Below are 16,899 nucleotides of genomic sequence, written 5' to 3' on the forward strand. Positions count from 1 at the left end.
TTAAAAATGGTTTGAAATATGAAACATTGTTTATTCACAATCAGTTCACGACGAGGTTAAATTATAACGAATATTAAACACTTTTAAAAAGCTTATTTTTAATAAATATTTTTTTTATATTTAAATTAAATTTCTTTAACTTTAAATTACTTTATGTACATTTTTAAAACAAACGCTATACCAAAAACATAGGTTTATATTTAAGCAAAAGATGCTTTAAAAGCGGTCGGTTTTCATCGAGTCCCGAAATCTTAAATTGTAATATAAATTTACATGCTTCATTAATTTGTCATCAGACGTATATTTGCCATTAACGAAGTGACATTTTAAATCAAAAGCTGCTGCTGGAATACTTATTATTTTTTTTGCCATTTTTGATAAGCCGGGATAATCTGTTTCAACTAAACTCCAGAAAGTTTGAGAAGACATTATTTTTTTCTCAAGTAGCTTAGAGAACGCTCCCTTTTGTTCTTTGTAAAAAACCAATTGATCCAAACCTTTCTCGTTCAAATTATCTATCAGAAATTCATTTACTTCTCGCATTTGACAAGCAGTTTAAATTTTGACCTCTGTATTTATGATTTACAAAATTCGCTGTTAGAGCAAGACGACTAAATATATCCTCATTAAAAACATCAAGACTTACTAAAAGATCAATGTGCGGACTACTGTTTTGAGCATTGTCAAAGACGATTCTCCATTCTTCAACAGCATCTCCGATGAAGCAGTCATTTTTCTCAAACATTTTAATCAGTTTTTTAATTGTTCCGAGTGTGTTTAAATGATTATGAACTTTCGTTTCAAAAGAGTCATCTATTAAAAGCGAAGTGATTTCTTGAGGAAATTTAAATTTACTGACAATGTATAAATGTTTTAATTTGTCTAAATGCTTCAAATAAAAAGAATACACGTCATTGTGAGCCATCCATGTTCTTGAACTCTGTTCCGAAATTTCTTCTTCACTAAATTTTAATAATAGTCGCAAGCTTTCATTTCGTTTACACTCTTCAAAAACAAAATTTGCCTTCTGATAAACTTCGTTTTCCAGAATAGAATCAGCAAGAGCATTTGCAATTTCTATATTGCACATTGAAAGCATCACTTTGCAATTAGTGTTTACAGAAATCGTAGATTCTTTCGAGACAATTGCAAATATATCTGAGTGATAAACATTTCTCGCTGCATTAAGGGAAGCCAAAACATTTTTATTTAGTTCTCGGTCGTATTCTTCTCCTGTTGTTGTCGTTCTCATCAAACATGATTTCAGGAATGAAATTTCAGAATCCGAGTGGCGAATTAAACTTATCACAGATTTTAAATTATTTTCGTTTGCAATGATTATGTACAATATCCCAGGATTATTGTTGAAATCTTTTTTTTGTTTCTCTAAATTTTCGTAACACTTATTTAATAGTGTTGTTGATATTTCGTTGGATGAAGGTGGAGTATAACCTGGACGCAGTGACTTGATGCGCATTTTGAAATAATCGGAATCTGCAACCTTTGGATCCACATTACATCCAAAAAAAGCTTTGCAACTAATTCATTTAGATCACTTTTCTCCTGTTCACTGATTACATCCAGGAATGATTTTATGCGAGGTTAAAAATTGCGTGGTTTCTTCGTGTTTGAAATGGAAATATTGAGATTTTTATCACATTCAGTCATCTACAATTTTTAAATCACTACATGAATTTAGAATAAATATTAAATTTAAAAAAAATTATCTTTAAAAAGTCAACTTACCGAATTATTGTTGTCCAACATGTCAATATCAAATTGAAATTCTGACACAGTGGTATCACCACTCATTTTGGATGTTTCCAAACTGACATGCTCATTTTCATCAATCAACAAACACGTTCTTCTATAAAAACACAATACAAATTAAATAAGTTCTTACTATTATAATAAAAATATAATATAATAATCTGAAATTGCTTATAAAAAAATAGAAAATTTTAAATTTGTAATTTTTACCTGTGCATCCTTAACCTGTCAATTGCAGTGTTTTGCAATATTTTATTGCAAATCGCACACAATGCACAATTTTTCCCTTTTTCGTCATTTTTCGGAATAAAACACAACTCCTCCCAAGCATTGTGTTTTGGTCTGCCACCTCTTTTAGTGCTCATATTTTTTATAAAGAAAAGGAGAAAAATTTTGACAATAATCACTCAGAGCACTCAGCACATGCAATCATCTGAAGATGCATAACCTATAAATTAAGCCCGATCGCCGCAGGATGACAGGCAGACAATTTGACCTAACTAGAGCAATTAGTATTTATTTTATTATTTTAAAAATTTTAAAAAAAACCTTTCATATTAATTAATAAATTGTTAAATAGAAATTACTTGAAAATTTTGTGAAATAAATTATTAAAATCACATTTTTCACTTTCTAAAATTTAAAAATCCCGCGCGTCACGTGATCTAAGTATTATACGTGACATACGTAGAAAACTAAAGACGTATAATACCACGTATTATACGTGTAGAAAACCACGTATAATACGTCACGTATAATACTTACCCATCTCTGATTGTATATGTATAAACTTTAAAAAAAAAATTAAGAAAAAATTGTTTTTCAAAATAATAAATCAAGATTATTTAATTATTTTTAATACAAATACACTGTAAACATATAAAGCAAGTATAATCGACAGAATAACTTTGAATAAAAATATATAACATTATAATATATTATAATATACAATATATTTAAATTATATTTAATCATTTATATTTATTTAAATTATATTTAAATTTAAATCTTTTACATTTTTCGTCAAAGTTATTCTTTCGATTATACTTTCATTATATACGTACTGTGTATTTTTACTAAAAATAACACAGGCACACAAAAGAAAAAAATTTTAATTGCCAGTACTGCCATATGGTAAATTCTCTTCCTTAAGATGTATCTAAAGAGAAAAACGTAGGCCGACCTAAAAGTTAGTACGTGTTCTCTTTTTACAGACATGGTGGGGGATGGTTTTTGAGAAATTGATTTGTACGGGAATTTACTTAAGTTCTATATCTAAAACAGATTTTTTGCTTTTTCTGAATGTTGATTTAAATTCAGTGACTTTAATAACATAAAATTGGATATATAAAAAAATTAAAAATGGCGGTGTGACGTCCGAGTATGTCAAAAACCTCACACTTTTCTTTTTGAAATTTGTCTTAGGACGAGGGATGCAGAATGCCCTAAATTATTTTTAATTATCTTCTAATTACGTTTTGTTTTGTATGTAAGAATGTTTCCCCGTGTAAATGTATGTTGGAATGAATGAATATTATATATTACTAATATTATTTATTTTATATTAATATTATTTTAACAGAATTTACTATTTATACAATTTTTACACATCTTTAGAATTTCAACATTTAAATTTATTATTCAACCATAAAGAATAAATGTTTGACAATCTGGTTCCTGGGTTTTTCTATCCACATTTTCAGGAAACATGCAAAACCCCTTTTTTGTATCTATAAAAAAATATCATAAAAGCTGTTTCAATGAAGAAAACGCCTAAACTAGAAAGAGTATCGATACACATGAGGATCTTAATCCCTAAAATTTAAGATCTCAATAAATAAAACATCTTGATACCGGTCACTGTGTGTTGAGGGAAAGTGACGACATCAAAGGTTAACCTAGAACGAAAAAAAATGTCGAACGAGCAGTGGCCAGGGAGAGTTCCTGGTGTCGGGCACACGAACCCAAGCAGGGTTCAGAGCGCTGTCCCCAAGAGTCTCCCGATGATTCGTGGGGCGACTGCTGCCGAGGTTAAATTTCAAGTTTAAAGAACAAAAAATAATTCCTACGATTGACAATTTGCCCTGAAAAGGACTAATTGTCAATGTTTTTTCCGTTTAATGGTTGTTCTGAAAAGGACAGATTGTTGTGTTGGTGTGTGATGGTCTTTTACGGCCAGTGAAAGAGCAAATAAGACGATGGATTCTCAGAATAAAATAGTATTTATTCAATAAAATTTCCCTGTGGAGAACGGCTGGCAGTTGACGGTTGGCAGGCGATTGAGAAAAGATGGCGTCGAGAAGTGACGCGGCGGCTTGGGTCTCACGGCACTGAGACGAGTGGAGTGGCAGCGTGACACCGCTCAACTACACGTTGAGAGTTGGCGAAGCAGAGAGAGCGAGTCACAGAAACTCGCTGTATTTATGTAGCGTGGAGAGAAGAGTCGCGCGAGGTACCCTCTCTCCAAATTGTGAGAGCCAATAGAGGCCTTATTTTTCCCCCACCATGCGGAGCATGTGGAGTGTGGAGAAGGGGAAGAAGCGAGAATCAGTCGCGCGCGGGAGCTCATAGCGACAAGACGTCGCTTTAATTGCACAGCGAGAGAGAGAGAGAGAGAGAAAGATTTACTGTGCCTTTATGCCATGCCGTCAACTTTGTACCGAACTCCGGTACAAATAGCTACAAGTTTTAAACTAAGTTAAAATATATTATAATCATAATATTTTTTAAGGTTATATTTGATATTTTACCGAATATATTGTAAAAATATATTAGTTAAAATTATAATATATCTTAATAAATATTATGTGCAACGATAAAATTATTATTCCTCCGCACAAAAGTGGGTGTCAAAATGACATTTTAAAGAATCTTCCGATGTTTTCTGATGTTTGACAAATTTAACAATAAAATGCTAAATTTTGTCAAACATCATACAACCCGGAATATAACCAACTATAACAATCTAAAATGAATAAGTGGAATAAAGGATTATTCATTCTCAGAAATGACAATTCCTGAAAAGTGTGTGAGTTAAGCCTTGCAATAAAATTACAATTAGATAAAACAGCAAGGGGCCCAACTCCACACATAGCGAAAAAATATTTGTTTGACAAATGTTTTATTGCACCTTCACGTGTACCTGGTCCACGTGGACCCCAAGGGTTTTTAATACTGAAATTCTTTGTTTAGGGTGTGATTTTTATGTTGTTTTCAGCAAATCAGAAACCTTAATTTTCTCCTTTTTCCAAAATTTTCCCTCCACCTTGAGCTTTTTGCAAGTTTTCATGAGAGTGGGAATGAACGACGCGGTTACCCGGAGCGTCGTCCACCTTTTTTTAATCAGTCTCTTTTCGGTCCCTGTTCGCGAAATTCGAAATTGGTTCCCTTCCTGAACCAATAATTCCTTGAGTTTCGACCTTAGGATTTTCAACGTGATTTGGACTGAAAACGCGTCTCTTATCACTGTATAATTCCTATTTGTTAAAAGTTCGAACTTAAGATTTGTAGCATGTCCAAATCTCAGTGATTTCCTATAACAGTATAAATCCTCGGAATTAATATTTGGTTCAGGATAGGATCTAATCTCCATTTCGTGAATATAACGTTTTATTTTAAAATTTATATTCATTGAAATGTGTAATAATTAAAATTTATCTTGTCTACTTGTATTTTTTTACCTTTGTTCATTTTATAATTTTTAACCCTTCTGGTTTATGTTTTGTAATTATTAATATAATTTTTAATTGTTCATTTATGTGAATTTTGTGTATTAATATGTATTCTTTAAGGATTCTCATTGTGTGCGTAAGTTCGATAAATAAACGAATGTTTCAACTAAAACCTAACCTATTTTCTCTTTTTCTTCTATTTTTATTTAATCCTCTAATAACAATAATAAGGTGATTTTCAACTCTTTGTAAGTAACAAGATCCTACAAATTCTATGTTGCAAAATCAATTAAAAATTTTAGTGACGAACTTTTAGTTTTTCTTTTTAACCTTTATTTCTATGCCGTTCCGAAACAGCGGATTTAATATGGTGGATTTTTTCAAAAAATTGCTCGCATTTCTTTGAAACTTGCTACTCGGGGGTTTTTGTGGTCACTAATTACGAACATGATGTTGGTTTACAAAAATTCAAAATGGCGGTTCCAATACGGCGGACGAAAAAAAAAGTGAAATAAATGAAAATGATTGAAACATTTTACTCGGTGGGGGTTTTCGAGGTCGGTGAAGACGAATCTGATGTTAGATTAAAAAAATTCAAAATGGCGTATCTAATACGGCTTACGATGAAATTGTATTCATATATTTTTCTGGTTTTTGTTACTTAGGTGTTTTTGGAGTCTCTAATTTAACAAGAACCAAAAAATCAGAAAACAATTTCATCGTAAGCCGTATTGGATACGCCATTTTGAATTTTTAAATTCTAACATGAGATTCATCTTCAGCGACCTCGAAACCCCCCACCAAGGAACAAGTTTCAATCGAGTTCATTTATTTCAAAATTATTTTGGACGCCATATTGGATCCGCCATTTTGAATTTTTATAAACTAAAATTATATTTGTAATTAGTGACCCCAAAAAGCCTCGAGTAGCAAGTTTCAGACAAATCCGAGCAATTTTTTGAAAAAATTCACCATATAAGATCCGCCATTTTTAATTTTTTTTATATATCCAATTTTATGTTATTAAAGTCACTGAATTCAAATCAACATTCAAAGGAGTGAAAATTCTGTTATAGATATAGAAATTAAGTAAATTCCCATAGAAATCAATTTCTCAAAAACCACCCCCCACCACGTCTGTAAAAAAAGAACACGAACTAACTTTTAGGTCGGACTACGTTTTTCTCTTTAGATATATCTTAAGAAAGAGAATCTACCATATGGCATTCCTGGCAATTGAAATATTTTTCTTTTGTGTGCCTGTGTAATTAAATGAATTTGATTTTTTATTGTGGAAAACAATTTTTTCTTCAAATTCTTTATATATTTTAAACAAATACAACATATCTAACAAAATTTTCTTTTACCAAATTAACCCTTAAGCTGTAAACATGGGTCACTTGTGCCTTTTCAAAAGTGACACCTCTTGCTATCTCGGAGGGGGGTTGGTCAAACTATATTGTAAAAAATTGTACACTAATGAGTTACATGTTCCATAAGTGCCAAAGGTTTAATGCATATAAACAGTAGTTGCAGGAACCAATGGTATTTTGAAAAGTTCACGAGTGACCCATGTTTACAGTGAACGGTGCCAAAGTGTGGAATGTTAAGTAAAGTATTTTTTGCCAAATTCTAGTATTTTTTTTAACTTTGATTTTTTTCGTTAAATAATTAATTTTTCCGGATTCTATAAAGAAAAAAATTTGTTTCCGCCACTTTCCGGTTGTGGAAAATATTAGAAATAAACATCAAAGTCGGCGAAAGGTTTTTTTTTATGCTCGTTGCTTTCCTCTACATTTTAGAGGAAAAAGTTATTATTAAAAAAAAGGTATAAAAAATACCTACAAACTGGTGGGTCGAAAGTTAAAATCGGATTATTTGTTTAATAATTAGTGAATTTAAAGCATTAAAAATGGCACTTTATTAATTGTTTAATAACTTTGTTAATAATAATCCGATTGGAGTGAAACTTTCTAAGAATGTGCCCCTCGCGATACACAACAAAATGAAACTTCGAACCCAATCGGATGAATAGTTTATAAATTATTCCATTTGTTAATTAAAAACATGTTGTTTTTCAACTTAATTTCTACAGAACGATATGAAGCGAATTCAATTTTTCTTTTCAATTATAGCGTTTTCAAGGAAAAACTGATAATTTCCATTATATGTGACTATGTGTCTATCTATGTGTTTTTATGCTCACATGACAGGAAAAATTAAGCAAAATTGGAATTTTTCCACCTGCCTTTACACTTTAACCCCCTTAAATTTTAGGTTTAAGGGTACGGAACCCTGAGTTTTAATGCGAGTGTAACTCGCACTTGTCCGATTTTTTATTTTCAAAAAATTCCTGACACTATAATTATTAATATTTTTAGTCAAATTTTTTTTTATTTATACAGAGGGCAAAAGGGAGTTCATCATTTTTCCTTGCACCCAACGTCGGAGTGGGGAACTCGGTAGCGCTGATAGATGCCCGCCACAAAAATAAAACTGCCTGTTCAAAACCTACTGAAAATTTTCATGTAGGATCTTATATAGGATCTCACATAAATTCATATATTAAAATCCACATAAAATCCTATGTGTCACGTAAGAAACTATATAGGATCTTATGAAAAATCATATAGGAAATTGAGACATGATTTAAAGTGGGATTCGATGTATATTCTTATAAACATACTCTTAGGTAATAAATTATGTAAATTCCTATGTGAAATCCTACAATTTTTTCTGGTCACATTTTTTCCATCAATTTCTTATGTCAATTTCCTTCGTGTTTTCTCATTAAAAAACCTACCAAAATTCACTGCTCAATTCTTAACCAGAAATGTTCCTATATCAAATCATACATCAAATTTCTTTTGGATTCTTGAATAAAAATCACGTGGGATCATATATATGATGGATTTGAACATAAGAAATCATATAGGATTTCATGTAGATTCTGAAATATCTATCTAAGATTTCACATGGAATTATATAAAGGAAACAATATAGGATTTCATATAGAAATTTTCAGTTGGCAGACGGCAATTTATAAAAATTAAAAATTATTAAATTAAAAATCAAATAATATTATTGCGATTCATCTGAAAAGAAAAGAATTTGTGCTTTGCAATACACTTTTTCTTTCTTTTTGATCTCTAATAAATATTTAGGTTGATGCTTTAGCATCTTTACACTTGATATCGAATATTGAAGGAAATTTGGATCCTTGAAAATGGTCTATTTAGAAATTATTGTAGACCCTCGTCAAGTATTTCTACTATGCGAGGGCGCCGGAGTCGAGGACGGGAGTCTTTAGGATTATATGCACGAAAAAAACAAACTAACTATTTTAGCACCAAACTGCTTTATCCTTTATTAGTATACAATTTCGTTTACCTATTAAAGTATGAAATAATGCTTTTTTAGTTTAAAGTAAGTCCATACTAAATAAGTATAATGGTTTCTTCCTTTTTGGTGGATAAATTCTTGCAACCTTCGTTTTGGCCTATATCGATATATCGATGGTTGGAAAGGGAGGGAGGCGTGGCCAAAACGCAGGTTGCAAGAATTTATACACCAAAAAGGAAGAAGCTCTTGCTATTTTAGGTAGACTATATGTCGTACTTCGCGGGCATCAATTTTATGCTTTTAAAGTACGTCACTATTACTATAAGAGTATAACCATTATACTTATTTAGTATGGACTTACTTTAAACTAAAAAAGCATTATTTCATACTTTAATAGGTAAACGAAATTGTATACTAATAAAGGATAAAGCAGTTTGGTGCTAAAATAGTTAGTTTGTTTTTTCCGTGTGTGAGTATGTTTTGAAGAATCTTGTTTTCATGATTTTCAACTTGATTAAACAGTTTTAGGGCCAAATCACGATCATATTTGCGTATGGTGGGAATTTTTAAATCTGTATGAAGTTGAGCATTGGTAACAAACCAAGGAGCGTTTGTTATTAATCTTAATAGCTTGTTATAAATGACTTGAATTTTATCAATGTGACTATCAGCCGCAGAACCCCAGGTGCCGATGCAATAGGTTATTGCTGGTCGAATTATGGATAGAAGTAGAAGTCTCTTCGATTCTAGGTTGAGTTTAGGATTTTTAATGAGTGGTCCTAACGAGTTTATGGCTATAAAGCCTATTTTCTTGATCTCATCAGTGTGTTTGCACCAAGTTAATTTATGGTCAATATGGATTCCCAAATATTTGGCAGAATTGGACCAAGAGAAGCTTTTGTCAATTACTTTGACCATTCCGGGTGGTTTTGAATTTCTTGTGGTGTGAAAAACAGCCTGAGTTTTGTCTTTATTGATGGCTATTTTCCATTTATCCATCCAGTTAATCACTTCATTAAGAGAATATTGCAGTCTCCTGATAGTTAGCTTTGGGCAGCGACATTGTCCAATCATGGCAGTGTCATCTGCAAATAGTGCTTTTTGTGAGTAGCCGTTTTTTGGTATGTCATAAGTATACAAGTTGTATAATATTGGTCCAAGGACTGACCCTTGAGGAACTCCCGATTGTAAGGGTTTATTTGAAGATAAGATGTCTTCAATTTTCACGTTGAAATTTCTGTCTTTAAGAAAAGAGCGGATGATTTTTATCACATTTACAGAAATTCCTGCTGTGACGAGCTTATAGAGAAGTCCATCGTGCCAGACCTTGTCAAAAGCCTTGACAACATCCAAGTATGCGATAGCAGTGGAATCTTTATGCGAGAAGCCGTCATGTATAGTTTCAACTAGTCGGAGGGTTTGTTGAATTGTTGAATGTTTCTCACGGAAACCGAATTGTTCCGAGGGAATCAAGTTTAAATTCTTAACTTGCTGCATCAACCTTAAAAGTATTAAACGTTCAAAGATCTTGGAGAAAACTGGTAGAAGACTGATTGGACGATGATTTTCAGGTCGACGGTGATCTTTGTCTGGTTTCGGGATGCATATGATGTGAGCTGTTTTCCACACAGAGGGAAAATAGTTTAGTCGCCGGCTGACATTATAAATGTTGAGCAGTTTCACATTGCCTTTACGAGGTAAATGTTTTACTTGTAAATTCGTGATAGCATCATGACCTGGAACATTTTTATTTTTTAATTTCCTGATGATTGATTCCAGTTCCTGGATGGTGGATGTCTCAATTGGATCAGGAGGGGTGTCATCAATTTGTTTAGTGGACTTCATGATTTCAACATCTAGTCTGGCGGTTTCTTCATTTTGGGTCAATCTTTCATTTAATGTACACTGATTTTCAATACTTAAAGCAAGGATATTTGCCTTGTCAGTATTGGTGTAACCAATGCCTTGAGCTCCTTGCAGGGGGGGAATTAAATCTCGTTTGGTTTTGAGAGACTTGATCATTTTCTAGAGACCTGCGCGATCCTCATTAAGTGATTTAACTTTTGTATTCCATCTGGTAGAGTGAAATTCCTGCAGTTTAGAACGCAGATTATTATTTAATCTAGTGGCTGCTGCACAGTCTTCAGGGTGGCAAGTTCGTTGTCCTTTTTTACGAGCTTTTCTTTTTTGTCTAATGAGGTCTCTCAACTCAGATGGTAGAACAATTACGTTGGTGGTGCGTGCTGAAATTACTTTAGTGCTGGCAACGTGTGCGGATTTATTTTCCTGAGTAAGAGTGGTTATCTCTTTGTCGATGTCATCTGTTGTTGTAAGCGGATTTATGTTTGACATATTATTTTATTTTTATTTATTTTTATTTATTTATTTAGTAAAGTTCCTAGAGCTAATGAGCTCACTGAGGAACAATATACATGGTAGCATCGAAATTGTTATAATAATATTACTCTTAAAACTATAAAAAGATATCACATATAATACTTAGATATAATACTGAGCATAGCTTATTCTTACAAATATCGCAGATATTTTGTGCATAAATTGCAAAAGAAGATCGTTCGATTATTTATCATAAATTGCATTATGTCAGCCTATTACATCAAATTTTATAATGTATATACGAGTAAAAATAAAAATAAAAATATATATTTATATAGAAATAAATGCAAAACTTAACTTTTATTCGAAAGAATATAAACTTAATATGTGTATATACTATGATGTATAACAATAGTTAAAGATTTTATTAAATGCAGTCTGCTCAAGTTGTCAATGACAAAAATAAATGATTAAACATCGAAAATAGAAAAAGCAAAAATAAAAGTAAAAGTTCTACCAGTATGTTATATTAAACAGTTGATTTTCGCTACTGAATAGAAAATTAAAAAATAACTTTTTAAATACAAAATGGCTTGATGATTCTCTTATCTCAATCGGTAATTTATTCCATAATCTGGCACCTCTGATAATAAAAGATCTTTGCATTTTGCAGGTACGATGAAATGGAATATTTAATACATTATTTCTTTCTCGTAATCTACTATGTGCACCTTCATTCTGATCTTTAAAATCAAAAAAATCGTAGAAATAAGTTGGAATTTTACTATTGAAAATTAAGTACAATATACTTCCAAGGAAGTATTGCCTCCTACTTGCGACATTCAGTAATCGAGTCTCAATCCTATAAGGTGTGATGTGCTCTACTTTGGGAAGATTATAAATGAATCGAATACACGCATTTAGAGACCTTTCAAGCTTACAATTTAACTCATTAGTTATGTCATCATAAACAGTACAACAATAATCATAGATGGGCAGTATTAATGATTTAACTAGAAGTGCTCGAGTTGAGGTGGGAATTGCGTCTCTATTTCTGTTCAATTGTTGCAGTACAATATAGGTTTTTCTCGAAATTCCAAAAATATGTTCCCTCCAAGACAAGGATCTGTCTAGATTCAGACCAAGATCCTTAACTGTGTCACTAAATTCGATGGGAACACCTCCTACTATTAAAGGGGGAAGAGTTGCCAACAATTCTTTAGATGGGTTATTCGTTGTGGAGAACACTATAGCCTGAGTCTTACCAGAGTTAAGAGCAAGTCCATTATTCCTAGCCCAATTTTCAACATAGTCAATATCAACCTGCATATTTTTTAATAAATCAGGCAGAGAAGCCAGAGGTCCGGAAAGGTATATTTTAAAATCATCAGCATACTTATGATATTTACAATAAGTGAGCTGCTCCCCAAGGTCTGTAATAAATAGATTAAACAAAATGGAGGAAAGTGAAGCACCCTGGGGAACACCACACTTAAGTCTACCCCAATCAGAACCGCCACCTCTGCCATCAACTACTCTTTGAAACCTATAGCTCAAGTAAGACTCAAACCAATCACAGACCGATTTGGATATATTAAAAGAAGAAAGTTTATTTATTAATAATTTATGATTTACTGATGGAAAAGCCTTTGAAAAATCAAAAAATATTGCAATTATGATAAGTTTATTGTCCATAGCAAGTTTAATATCGGTTGTGAATTTTAATGCAGCAGTAGCAGTACTGTGTTTAGTTCTGAAGCCGGACTGTAAAGGTTCTAATAAATTGTTGTTTGATAAAAACGATGTCATCTGACCGCAAGCAATTTGTTCGAGAGGTTTAGATAATGCACACACAACAGAAATTGGTCTAAAATCTGATGGATTTTTAGGATTAGATGTTTTCGGAATGGGACGTACCAAACTCATTTTCCATATATCAGGATAAATACATTTCTGGAGGGAATAGTTATAAATATGAATTAAAACTGGAAAGATAACTGGAAGTGCGAGCTTTATCATCTTTATGGATATGAAATCAGGACCAGTAGCATTCGATTTAATACGATGTATGCTTTTAAGTAAAATATCCGGCGATATATCGTTAAAGAAAAATTTATTTTCATCAAAAACATTGACATTAGGTAATAAGAGTCCAGAGGCAGATAGGGGAATAGGTAAAGGAGTATTAGAAAAAACTTCCACAAATTCTTGTGCTTGAAAATTATTATTAGGTGATCTTTTCTTGTCAGGTATAAGGTTAAGCTTTCTCAAGATTTGCCATATATCGCCAGATTTACTTTTATTTTTAATTATGTTATAATTATATTTATTATGCGCGTCTCTGATTTTGGTTTTGACAAGATTACGAGCTTTCTTAAATTTTATAAAAGCAATTGGATTTTTATTTCTTTTAAATATTCTTCTGAGTTTATTTCTTTCATTAATAAGTTCCCTTATTTCGTTCGTCATCCAAGGTGAGAATCTTTTTTTAGTAGATGGTAAATATACTGGTGCAAAAAGATCGAACGCAGAAGTTAAATAAGACGTTAGCTTATATACTTTAATATTAATATCAGGTTCAACAAATATTGATGCCCAGTCAAAACTTGCCAGATGCGAGAGGAATTCAGTTTCAGAAATTTTACTTAAGTTACGAGTAATATTAGTTTGTCTAGTTACTTGAGTCTGAATTCCTCTCAGTTCAAATTCAATATTTATCAAATCGTGACTGGATAAAAATGACACTGCGTGTTGCCCATAAGAAGAGACTCTATCTAAATCACTCACAAAAATGGCATCAATTCTGGTACTCGAATTAGCCAAGTGGTGAGTAGAACCATGAGGCACCACAGACATGCCTAGTGAAAAAAACATTGATGTTAAATAATCAGTGATAGAAGATGAACAATTCAAATTACAATTAAAATCACCCATGATGACAGCACTGTTGAAGAATTGTATCAGAGATGAAATTTGATTTTCTAATTCGATGCCAAATGAAGCATTTGGTGGTTTATAAACAACTCCCAACAGTGCGTTATCAGTCTCTGTATATAACTTGAGAAACAAAAATTCAGCACATGGATGTGACGCCTCAGAGCTCCCAGCCACCACAGAAAATTCAAGACCCTTAAGGATATAAAAACATACTCCCCCACCTCTGCGTGTTGTTCTATCATTTCGAATAATATTATAGTTTTTGAGATTTACACAATTGGATGTATCATTTGAGTTTAACCAAGTTTCCGAGACAGCAATAACATGATAATGACCAATATCAAAAAAGTCCTGAAATTCAATGAAATGAGATCTCAAAGATTGAGCATTTACATGGCATATATTTAATGTTTCCATATTAGATTAAAGATTATAATTACAGTCAAATAGTTGTATTTTAAATTGAAGTGTACACAAAAGCCATATGAGATAAGTTGTAAATTCTGAGTAAAATTTTTTGAGCGTAAAAGAACGGAAAAATATTTTATAACATGTTTGTTATTAATTTCTAAAAGGTAGAACTGCATATAAATTTTAAAATAAATTCTGAAATTTAATTGAATAGTTTTTGAAAAATGATGTTTTACAAAACAAAGACAACCAATACTTGCAAATAGTAGTTGCTATTTAAGTGAATGGACATCTTGTAGACACGAGAGTAAGATCCTGCGACTTCCATCTTCTTTCCGACAGAAAATTTTTCCTCCTGCAATCCAGAGATATTTAATGATGTTAGACTTCCGAGCTGTAAGAGCAGCAGCATGTATACGGCGATTGAAGGGCGTGAGGGTCTCTTGTAGGTAAATATTAGCTCTTTCCGCTTCTGGCCATCCAAGATACATCGTCGTGAAATTTTTGAAAGTTTTACGTTGGTTGAGTATTTTGTCTCTGATGTCTTGTCGTGACAGTTTTGCTCTGATTAGTGACTGTGATGATTGAGGATTAATGTTCTCAGAGTTTTTAACGCGGTATATATTAACAATATTTTCCTGCGTCATTTCAACATTTAGACTTGCAGCAATGCGGCAAAAAGTGTTTTTTAAGTCTTCATCGGGTTTGACAGGTAGTCCACGGATGTCCATCGATGACATTAAAGAAGACTGTTCATGAAAATTTAATGATCGCTCTAATTCGACCATGCGATTATGTATAGCCTCGTTGTCCACTTTGACATTTTTAAGGTCTTCCGTACAGACGCCAGAGTCGAATTCAAGTATGTCAATTCTTTTAGAGTGGTCAGCAATCTCCGATTTCATGTTGTCAATTGATGTACTTAGCTCTGTATTAAACTTTTTTTGTTCATCTTGAAATTCTTTCATCGAATTGACCATCTTGCTGTGATATTCTTGGAGAACGTTTCTCTGCCCCTGTTCGATGGCAACCTCAAGCGCAGCAAAGAAATCACTCTGAGTAATGTTTTCAGGTATCGATCGAATCACAGAAGCAAGGTCATTATTAGCGGGTGTTGAATTACTTTGAGAGGTGGCGTTGTCTCTGCATTTTGTGCAAATAAATTTATAAACACCTTTTTTTAAACTATTAAACTCCTCTCTTGTGATGTTAACATTAGCACAAGCTAAGTGAACTATTCCATTACACTTTGCACATTCACATGATTTATCAGTTTTTCTGGACACTTGTTCGTTACATTCCAAACACTCCGGCATGTTTAAACACGTGTTCAGACTCCCAAAATTAGAAAAGAGACAACAATAACACAATTTGCGTTAAAAAAAATGTGCCAAATTAATTTTTAAGTCACTCACTACTGCAATTTCATAAAGCAGACCAACACACAGAGTAATAAGACACTTATAAACTCAATAATTGCGAAAATTTGCAGACGAGTAAAATAGACGTCTAACTCAGTCAGTTAGGTTGGGTTGGGTATAGCGTGCCCATTGCGTGATTTCTTTCGTGACTAAAAATTTTATTTGAAGATTCCCTGTGAGTGTTGTTTTAATTGGATTATGATCAGAGCTTAGGTCTTGAACAACTTAGATATCTATTCTACTTAGAATATTTTTAGAGAAGAATGTCGTAATCAAAAAAGTACTTTAACAGTGCTTTTCCAGAAAAGTTGGTTGAATGGCAGTTCCAGTGACTGTGTTTAGCGTTCAGGTCTCCCATAAGCAGAGTTTCGCCATTATAATTAAAAAGAGCATTTAAGTCTGCTTCAATAATTTTCTTTTTTGGTGGACAATAGGCAGAGATGAGACGAAGTGGTCCAAAGGTCCTATGAACTTCTACAATTGTATTTTCAATTTGGAGATCCTGAGATTGTAGTTGGTTGTGAGAAATGTGTCTTTTAATTAGAATTGCAGTTCCGCCATGCGGTATCACTTTACGGTCGGTCCAGTAGGTGATGTAATTAGGAACATTTAAATTTGATCCATTTTTTAGCCAGGTTTCTCCAAGCAGCATTACATCTATGTTTTCTACATTTAGAAAATTCGTGAGTTCATGTTTTTTATTGGAAACACCCTATTCCAATAACAAATTTTGAGATCATCTTGAGGTTTTAGTTGCATTTTGAAACGTTTAGTTGGTTTCCTTGGAAAATTTTACTGAGTTGAGTTGCTACTTCCTGCATTTGTATATACATAGAGTTGAACTTTGTAAACAGTTCAGTTAGGGACATTTCTCCATTTGTAGGTAGAAAGACGCTATTTCCTAAGCTTGTTTGAGCGGAAGGTGATTTAACAGCATCGGCAAACGATAAATATGGCATATAACGATTCGAGAAAATAGAGATTAGAAGAAATAAATATTAGGGGAAATT

At 32.5% G+C, this 16,899-nt stretch overlaps 2 protein-coding genes and 1 pseudogene across 2 annotated transcripts in view; 1 reads left to right on the forward strand and 2 right to left on the reverse strand.

Annotated features, from left to right (window-relative positions):
- The window catches only part of LOC127290888 (uncharacterized), a 209,587-nt gene that overhangs the window by 77,340 nt on the left and 115,348 nt on the right, over positions 1-16,899 (forward strand). The window lies entirely within an intron of this gene.
- Positions 120-1,610, reverse strand: LOC127290889 (uncharacterized; annotated as a pseudogene).
- On the reverse strand, positions 14,741-15,784 carry LOC127290897 (uncharacterized). The gene has a single exon (XM_051319718.1). The coding sequence runs from the start codon at positions 15,782-15,784 to the stop codon at positions 14,741-14,743; it is 1,044 nt and encodes a 347-aa protein (XP_051175675.1).

Source organism: Leptopilina boulardi, unplaced genomic scaffold (assembly GCF_019393585.1).
Source record: "Leptopilina boulardi isolate dan_hultmark-lab unplaced genomic scaffold, ZJU_Lbou_2.1 LbouV2_94, whole genome shotgun sequence".
NCBI classification, from domain to species: Eukaryota; Metazoa; Arthropoda; class Insecta; order Hymenoptera; family Figitidae; genus Leptopilina; species Leptopilina boulardi.